The 9582-nt window shown below is 58.1% G+C and overlaps 1 protein-coding gene across 2 annotated transcripts in view; it reads left to right on the top strand.

The window, feature by feature from the left end:
• Positions 1 to 3914: 3914 nt before the first annotated feature.
• ADGRA2 (adhesion G protein-coupled receptor A2) overlaps positions 3915 to 9582 on the top strand; it is a 35660-nt gene continuing 29992 nt past the window's right edge. Inside the window, exon 1 of one of the 2 annotated variants that reach the window (XM_053901084.1) lies at positions 3915 to 4620. In XM_053901084.1, the coding sequence (XP_053757059.1) occupies positions 4358 to 4620 (263 nt within the window). In that variant the 5' untranslated portion in view covers positions 3915 to 4357. The remainder of the gene's footprint in view (positions 4621 to 9582) is intronic. The other variant, XM_053901083.1, reaches the window with a different exon arrangement.

The following is a 9582-nucleotide window of genomic DNA, read 5'->3' as shown; positions in this document are numbered from 1 at the left end:
TCCTGGGAGGGAGGTGGGAGAATGGGGGTGTCACGGGCTCTGTGCCTTCATTGCATCTGTCTAAGCTGGTGGAGCCCTGGAGAAACGTGACATATCGACCCAATTATGGGCCATTATCTCATGTACTGTCGTCCTGGGTCTGTGTTGGGATCCTGCCGCTGAAAGGCCACAAGGCACAGGAGGGAGTTAGAAAACCTAAGAATTCAAAGGTGAACATCCAGGAGGGGGTCCCCACACAATAGAGGTGAGGACAGAGTAGCACATGGAGCTGGGAACCCTAGCTCCTGCCGGCTCAGAGTCTACACGTGTTACGGTCTTTATTCACCTGTAACTCTCTTCTAGCTGAGCAGGGAGACCGCTTTGGACAGTTTCTGCCTTCCCTGACTCTGTCAGAATAGGAGTCCTGGGTCCACTACCAGCTATGGTGTGGGAGTGGACATCTACAGAGGTTCAGCTCTGAAAGGGCCAGGGAATCAAAACGAGAAAACCTCTTGATGATAAATTTCATATTAAAAAAAAAAAAAGAAAAGAAAGCAGAATTGAAAAAAAATGAGAAAAACTCACGGGAAGTAAAATGTGGGGGGAACTATTGAGAGCCCTTCTCCTCTCCAAAAATTACAGATCATGGTGGTTTAAAATTTGGACTCTGGAGCCCAGAGTGCCTGGGTTCAAACCCTATTTCTATCACTTACTAGCTTGTATCCTTTGGACTATTAAGGTGCCTCTTCACGCCTCAGTTCTCTGCTAAAACATCCTCACCGTGTTGGGAGGCCTAAAGGAGCTAATTCTTGTAAAATGTAGTCAATAAGCAGGGCACCTGGGTGGCTCAGTCAGTTAAGCGTCTGACTGCGGCTCAGGTCACGATCTCACAGCTTGTGAGTTCGAGTCCCACATTGGGCTCTGTGCTGACAGCTCAGAGACTGGAGCCTACTTTGGATTCTGTGTCCCCCCTCTCACTATCTCTGCCCTCCCCTGCTCACACTGTTTCTGTCTCTCTCTCTCTCTCTCAAAAAAAAATAAATAAACATTAAAGAAAATTTTTTTTAAATGTAGTCAACAAGTGCCTGGCACATAATAAGCACTCAGGAGATGTTAGGTGTCCTTCTGTGCAGGTCCCCTTGTGGTGGCTCTGGTCTGCTCCAGTCTCTGATGGAGGGGACACTGACCGTCACCCCATCTTCCACTCACTGCTGCTCCAAATGGAGGGGCTGGTCTCCCGTGGGGTGACCCATGTCAAGAGGCCCCAGCTACCCCTTGACAAGGAGGACTGGATCAGCATCGAAGCTGGGGGCACAGAGAGGTTGGCTAGCAGCTAGAACCTAGCAAAGGCAAACTTCTTTTGAGAGCGACAGAGGAGATGTGAGCCCCAGACCCTTAGGGAATAATTATGGTTTAGTAGAGTCAGGTGGAGTCAGTCTCCCCTAAATGGGACTAAAACTTTTGGTAAGCTCCCTCTCTCTCTTGCTTCGGTAGGATCAATTCAGCCTCCTCTCTATTATCATGGTACCTTATCCCTATCCCATTGAAGAGTTCATCACACCATCCGGGTGTATTGAATTGGCCAAACTCCCTAGCCAGACTTCTGGAGATTGGGACTAAGTGTGAGTTCTCCCTCTGTCCCAAACAAACTTTGAAACAAAAAGATTTTCATGTAGGCCACTCATTCATCCCACCCTGCACCTCTGAGAACAGCTAAACCAGGAAGCATCCTGTGGGAAAAGCTTTGAGCGGTTCAGAGGAAAGAGCACCTGAAAAGCAGTCAGAGGGTAACTTCCCAGGCCTGGCCGTTTACTGCTCGTGACTCAGTTTCCTCATCCACACTTGTAAAATGGGAAAGTGACTCCTGCCCCCATTCACCTCCTCTGGGCGGGTATGGAAGTCAAACGTGATGCCAGGCAGGACAGGACAGCATTTTTTTTTAAATATTTTTTTTTTCAACGTTTTTTTATTTATTTTTGGGACAGAGAGAGACAGAGCATGAACGGGGAGGGGCAGAGAGAGAGGGAGACACAGAATTGGAAACAGGCTCCAGGCTCCGAGCCATCAGCCCAGAGCCCGACGCGGGGCTCGAACTCACGGACCGCGAGATCGTGACCTGGCTGAAGTCGGACGCTTAACCGACTGCGCCACCCAGGCGCCCCCGGACAGGACAGCATTTTATAAATGTCCCCGTGAGGCACCTTGGTCCCACCTGTGGGGAAGCTCTGCCTCATTAAATGTCATGTGGCCTCTATACAGCCTCAGAGAGTTCATGTCACAGCGCAACTCCCGTCCAGACTTCTGACTGTCTTCGTTTAGCAAAAGGAATTGACAAAAGAAGCTGTGTGACCCAGGCCAGAGCCCTCTCCTCCTCCTCTCTGAGAAGTTTTCCTTGCCTGGGAGCAGGAGAGTTGAATGGCAGACCGTGCCTGTGGCCGTGGCTCTATCTCGACCCTTCCAAAGGAATGCGGTCTCAGCCTGCCTGCCGCCCCGCGGAGGGCTCCTGCTGGGGAGTCGGTGCCCCTTCTCTCTTACTCCATTTGCAATCACTATTTATTTATCTTTGGAAGTTGAAGGAACCAGAGCCTGCGGCCTGGAGAGACTGGTGGAGCCAGAGAGGGAAAGTGAAGAAGCCAGTGTCTGGGCCCAGTGTCTGCCACTGGGGGCCAGGAAGAGAAGGCGCTTCCCCGCAGAGAGAGGTGGGAGACTGGATGAAAGGCCACAGTGCTGGAAAAGGTGCCACACACACCAACAAGGCCAAGAGCACAGAAGGAAGGCGGCAGATGGCGACCTTCTTAGGTGACACAGTAAAAGATGAGGAACAGGACTCCTGCCCAGGGATCCCCCAACCCAGGCAGCCTGCTCCTCAGCAGCAAAGGGTCTATTAAGTGGCAGGTACGGCCACTTTGTGGAGAAACTGAGGGAGCAGACACACTGGACCACACTTCCCTTTTCCTCCGATCCCAGCCCCATTCCCAGCTTGCATTACAGCGCATCTAAGACCCTTGGTCAAACTTTCATTTCCATCCCCAGTTGTCAAGGTCAGACGCTACCCAAAGCCCCCAGCCCTCTGCCTATGGAAACTGAGTGCCCCTCTCTCACTCACTCATTCAAATGCCACAGCTGACATTCATAAACTAGGGGGCAGGCAGAGCCCCATTTTGACCCCAGAGACTAGAGATACTCCAGGATATTAGAGGCTGTGTTCAAAGTCAAATAGAGCTGTCTAGAATGAGGCTCTCCTGACTCACAGTGCAGTGCTCTTTCCACACCCTGGTAGGTTCCCTGCTGTTTCTCTTCCCATTTCCCTCATTCCCACTGCCTCCCAAACACACACGCGTGCCCCCACCCCACACGCACACGCACACACACATAAGAGGCCAGATCTAGCCTGTTGCCTTGGCCTTTGACCCCTCCTTGGCTGAGTGACAAGCACCCCCCGCTGCGTGAGGTCACCGGCGTCAGAGGAGGGTCTGAGACTCCTAGGTCTGTGGGAGGGAGAGCCGGCTTCCAGACTAGCCCATCAGGTCAGGAGCCAAGCGAAGCTGAGTCTCAGCGACCCCAGGACGGTGAACGAAGTTCAATCACAATCCCAAACAGGCAGCACCAGGTATCTCCGGCCAAACCCGCAGGGCAATGAAAGACCCAGAACACGGGGGCGCGGGCTGGATGAGCTTGAGCCAGGGAGGGTTTTGTGGAAAGTGATGGTGGTTGACTCTGAGGTCCGAGATGGGGTGTGGAGAGGAAGAGTCCCGGCCCGGAGAAGAGGGGCGGGACGGAGAAAGTCTAGGTTCAGGGCGGGCTCGCGGGACAAACGGGGCCTCAGGCCGCCCGGCCCGCTCTCGCTCCCAGGAGGGCAGCGGCCTGGCTGCGTGTCGGGAGGCGCTAGGGCCTCGCGGACGGGAGAGCCGGCGAGGGGAGGGCGCCCTCCGCGGAGGGCGGGCGGGGGCCGGCGGCGGCGGGAGCGGCGCCGCGCAGGAGCTGCCTCCATCCATGGCACGGAGAGGCAGCGGCGGCGGCGGCAGCAGGAGCCCGGCGCAATCCGCTAGGTCCCGGCCCGGCAAGAAGGGAGCAGGCGTCGCGGAGCGGTCCGGCCTCAGCCGGCCCGGGAGCACGGCGCAGAGCCTCGGGCCGCGCCGCCGGGGGCCGCCTGCGCCGCGCTGACAGCCGCGCCCGCGTCCTCCCCGCCGGGGCGCTCGCCGGACATGCCCCCGGGGCGCGGCGGCGGGGACCCCGGGGCTTGCCTCCGCCCAGGGCCCCCCGCCCCGCCCTCGGACGCCCCGGGCCCCCGCTGAGCACGCCTCCCGCAAGCCCGGGTCCCTGTGGCCGGCGCGCAGACGGGCCCCAGCGCTGTGGGTCCCCGCGGGGCGATGGGCTGATGGGCGCCGCGGGACGCAGGATGCGGGGGGCGCCAGCGCGCCTGCTGCTGCCACTGCTGCCGTGGCTACTGCTTCTGGCTCCCGAGACCCGGGGCGCGCCCGGCTGCCCCGTGCCCATCCGCAGCTGCAAATGCTCGGGGGAGCGGCCCAAGGGGCTAAGCGGCGGCGCCCCCAACCCGGCGCGCAGGAGGGTGGTGTGCGGCGGCGGGGACCTCCCGGAGCCTCCGGAGCCCGGCCTTCTGCCTAACGGCACCGTTACCCTGTGAGTACCCTACTCGGCCGGCCCGAGCGCCGACGAGGGCGAGAAGGAAGACAGGACGGGAGGGGCGGGAAGAGGGGGACGGGACGTTGCCGCCGCTTCAGAGACTTTAGGACAGGCCTGCGTCCAGGCTCCGTGAAGGGAGGCTTGGAGAAGTACGGGAAGGATTAGGGCTCCGGGGTGTGGAAGGAGGAGGGGACTTCGGGGGCGGCTGCGCCCCAGAGAGAGGGACAGCGGGCGCCCACTCACCTGCACAGGTGAGGGGAATGCGCCCTGGCGGGATGCCCACGCCCCTCGACTTTCCAGTCTGGGCTGGTGTTGCAGACTTCGGGGACCTGAGGTGGGTGGGCTGGGGGAAGAAGGCTCAGGAAAGATCGACCCGCGGCCCAAAAGGTGGCTGTGGTCGTCACCTCGGAGGACGCGTCCTCGGCCGGGCTGGAGGAATCTCCCGGGTTCACCCCGCGGGCCTGGCTCCTCCAGTGGGGGGCGCCCCACCCGCCCCACGAGCCTGCCAGCCCCGCTTCCAGACTGTCTCCGCGGGACAGGCGGGAGGGAGGGCTCGGCAAATCTGTCCTTGGGATTGCGGCGCTTCTGGCCTGGATGAGACCCCGGCGTCCCGGTCGCCCTCTGGCCCCTCTCCCTCCGCGCGCGTCGGTGAAGTGAGCTGTGCGCCGGGTCCTGCATCCCGCCCTCTCCTTTACCTCCCCTGGGTACAACACGACCTTTGGCTGTTAATCGATTGACTTCTTCGCTCCAAGACTGCGAAGAAAGAAACCTGGCTGAGGGGGAGGCGGCTGCCTCCCAGCCTCCTTCCGTCATCCTGTTTCCTTTCTCAGCCAGGGCCCTCCCGAGCTCTCACTTTGCTGGCTACGAGCGCGGCTCGAACCACCACCCGACCCAAGCCTCCTTGATGGGGGCCTGAAGCCCCCACAACCGCAGGAGAATTAGCGACCCCGACCCGCGGCAGCGATTTCCTGCCCTGACCACGTGCTCCCAGCTCCACGCACGCCGTGGAGTGGAGGGTCCGGCCCTAGCCGCGGCCCATGCCTTTCCTGTCCCGGACCTAACCTGCATGCGCTTCCCCTTTCCTGGCTTCCTGACCCCAGTGGCAACCGTCCCCCGCCGCCCCTTGCCCAGAGTTGGGGCTGGCTCACAGTCTATCCTGATTGTGTCCAGAACAATACAGTAATGCCTCTGGTTGGGTGAGTTCAGAGGCTGCCGGCTTCCTGACAGGACACGACTGGTCAGCCTCTGACGTTGGCCGCCTGGCCTGCATTTTCCCCAGCTGGGGTGTGTGTGTGTGTGTGTGTGTGTGTGTGCGCGCGCGCGTGCGCGGGCGTGTATGTGTGTGCATTGGGGGGAGTGGAGGCAATGTGTCCGCCGGCTCCCACGTCTCAGCAGCAGCCCTGGGATGTGGCCGTGGCCTGGGAAGGCAGCTGTGGCTGCTCTTTCCTGGTCTCTTTGATTGTCCAGTGGTGTTGAAGGGTCCAGACAGGCCTGGGCATTCCCCGGCCCACTCAGTTCTGGAGGAGAAAAATGCTTGCTGTGTGGAATGGTTGGGCGGGAGTCTGTGTGAGTCCCCGCTGAGCAATGATAACTCAGTTCAAGAGAGGACTCTGTGTGTCTGTGCGTCTGTGCACTGGCTCTTGTGGCTGTGCTCACACACATATGGGGGACACCATCGCTCTGTATGTCTGCTTGTTGGGATTAGGGAATCCTAACATACTGAAGGCAGAAAAAAGGGGGGGAAACATTAAAAGGTGGTTTTGCAGTACATCTTAGAATGATTTGGTAACTAATGCTTTCCAGCCATAGCTAATTCCCACCGACGCCACTGCAAGGAGTGAGTGAGTGGGCACAGCCAACTCTTGGTGAGAATATATTGTGACAGGGCAGCAGCAAACATGACTGCTAGCTCACCTTCCCATCGCAAACCATTCCCAGAGGAAGGGCCTCTTCTTTGTCCCAGGCCACTGACCTGGCTGGCTTAAGATACCTTCCATAGGAACAGCCCCTGAGACTGGCTGGACATCCCCACAGTGATGGCAGGGCAGGCCCTAGAAGCCCCTGAGAGCCCACTGGCCCATCAGCCTAGAGTGCGACTGAATCCCAGCCATGGACATATTTCTTAGGCTCTCCCTCCAGGCCCCACATAATCCTGATCCTGGTTGCTGGGCAGGGATTCTCTTCTCAGGGTTCAGCCATACCCATCCCTTCCCAGCATGCCTCTTGAGGGAAGAAGAGAGACAGGGCTGGGAAGGGGCTTCAGCCTGGCAGCAAAGCATGATGCTAAGAGCTTGGAAAACTTCTCCACACCCTCCCGAACTCCTCCTCCTTACTTTTTTTGTTTCCTTTCACCTTTTTGCCTGTCACCTGGTACAAACAATAGGACTTAGGCTGATGTTTATTGTTTTTTGGTTTTGGTTTTGGTTTTTTTTTAATGCATCATGGCTTTACCTCCCTCCTCCCCTGTTTCCCTCCAGAATGGGCCACCAGGTTCCAGTCCCCCTCACACCCCACCCTGCTCAAGGGGACCCGGGACTCCCCCTTGGGAAACCTGGTAGACACCAGTGCTGGGATTACTCAGGCAAAGAAAGCTCTAGATCAGGTGCCTGTGTGCAAGGAGCCTCCCGTCTCTGCTCAGAGAGAGCTTGCAGGCAGTTCTGAGGCAATTCCATGAACAGCCCTATTTACCTCACTGAAAACCCTTCCACCTCCACCCCTATTATCTTAACTTCTGCCTTCTGTTTTTCTAGACCGTGTGCCCCCTCTCCCCACCCTTTGCTCTTTTCCCTTCTAATGGATTTTCATGCACAGTTTTCCAGGAAAGCAGAACTCTTGGCTCCCTTCCTGATCCATCGGTCCCACCCCTCAGCTCAGTCCACAGGACAGCCATGGGCCTCGAGGCTCCTGTCCGGAGCAGGAGCCTTTATGGCTCTCCCCCAAGGGGGAAGGTCTCATGGGGGGTGTGGTGGGTGACTTGTTTTGGGGAGAGCCTGGGAGAGAGATGAGGAGCCCTGTGAACCCCCCACCCATTCCTGGGCAGCAGCTGATGGGCCTGCCCTCTGCTTGGCAGCTCTGGGAGTGAGAGGGAGGGGGAAGGGGTAATAAGGAATTCTAGGAAAGGACTGATAACAGATAACTCCAGAAGGAAATCTCCTGCGAGGACCTTGCAGGACATCTGAGCAGCCCCTCAGAGGATTCCAGCCACCACATAAATTCCTAGACCGTCTGCACTGAAAAGGCCCTTGCAGATCAGCAAATCCAGCCCTGCATCTCCCATCTTACAGGCTGAGCAAACTGAGGCCAGGATTAGCTGGTTGGGCTGCTTTCCATTCCTCTCAGGTGAGGGACTCAGTGCTCACCTGGCTGGATTTGGGACCCAGCGGACGCAAAAGCTGCTTTCAAAAACCCAGTTCCTTCCCAGCAGAACCTTGGCCCTTTTGACCTGGGAACATTCCAAGGCTGGGTGCGGAGGGGGCAGGCGCGGTACTGGTCACTCCGGACTCTCCCAGAACCCACACACCCCCTCCGCACCGCCACCCGAGCCTCGCCTCCCGTTTCTGGGGCAGGGGGCGGCCCACCACGTCAAAAACCCGCATGGAAGAGAAGGGGCATTTGCCATTCAGACGCACCTAATGGTGGCTGGGTCCTTTTGCTGTGGGTTTGGTGGTCTTTAGGAGCAGCATGGGGGAAGGGGAGGCCCCTTCACAGCCCTTGCGCTTGCTCCAGTCTCAGGAAAGTGGTTCTCGAACACAGATCTCCCTCTGAAGCCCCAGCTCTGGACGGGGCCCTCCCCCCAGTGCCCCTCACCCCAGCCACCAAGATCCAGTTGGGGGAGTTTGGGGCAAAGTGTGCCAACGGCCAGTGCGCAGAGCCTGAAGGGAGTGGAAAGATGTTGGCTGGAGGGGCGGGCCCTCGCCAGCTTCCCCACCCCCTTCTCTTCCACCCTCTTTCCCCCATATGGTTCTCATAAGGTCTGGGCTCAGAGACAGCAGCCAGAGGAAGTGGCTGTGTACAGAGAGCTTTTGTGAGGGAGAGGAGGGGGAGGGGGAGAGAGCAGAGAGAAAGAAGGAAAGAAAAGAGGGAAGAGGCTGGGGGCCGAAGGTGGGAGGAGGCTACAAGACTCCCAACACACTACCTTCCCCTCCTGATGCAGGGTCTCAGCTGCACCAAGCCCGTGTGGGCTTCTGACCCCGCCTGTGTGAAATCAGGGGCCCAGAAGAAATCCAAGTTGCCCCCTGACTTTCCAACTACCTGCCCGGAGAAGCTGGAGGCAGCCAGCCCCTCCCTGGAGATCTTGGGGACTCTTGCTCTTAGGGCTCTTAGGGCTCTTGCTCTTAGGGTCCCTGCTCACATCTCAGGGCAAGCACTGGGCGGAGACCAGAGCCCTCTGGGGTTTACTGGTTGAGTCCTCATTGCGCCAATGAGACTGGAGAGGCCACCGCACTGAGCTCCAAAGACAACCCCTATAATTCAGCATCCCAGTGGTTCCAGGACCCAGAACGGGTAATTTGGCCTGAACTACTCAGAACATGTGCATGAACCCAGCTACTCCTGATCCCCAAGGAGGTCCCTTCCTGCTGACTACCATGGATCATCCTTCTGTGCTGGGGGATGGGGTGGTGGGCAATCCCCAGTCCTGGGGGTGAGTCTGAGAATTTCCCCCAAGGGCACAGGCAAACCAGTGTAATTTGAACCTGACCATAAATTGACCCTGAAATTGGGGGTCATGTTTTTAAAGGGAGAGAGTTTCCAAGTTTATGCCACATGAGAATCACTGGGATAAGAACCCTTTCTTGAGGGAGAAAAAGTTCCAGCCACCTCTGAGCTGATCCTTCCATTTAGTGGGCTCTCCTCACCGAAGCCCAGAGAGGGGAGGTGAGTTCCCCAAAGCCACACAGCCTGAACCAGTACGCCTCACTCCCTCTAAGGTATAGACCCCCCCCCCCCCACTACTCCCTG

The sequence above is a fragment of the Panthera pardus genome, unplaced genomic scaffold (assembly GCF_024362965.1).
Source record: "Panthera pardus isolate Hobbes unplaced genomic scaffold, ASM2436296v1 HiC_scaffold_13, whole genome shotgun sequence".
In the NCBI taxonomy this organism is placed as follows: Eukaryota; Metazoa; Chordata; class Mammalia; order Carnivora; family Felidae; genus Panthera; species Panthera pardus.
This window is presented reverse-complemented; position numbering and strand designations above follow the sequence as displayed.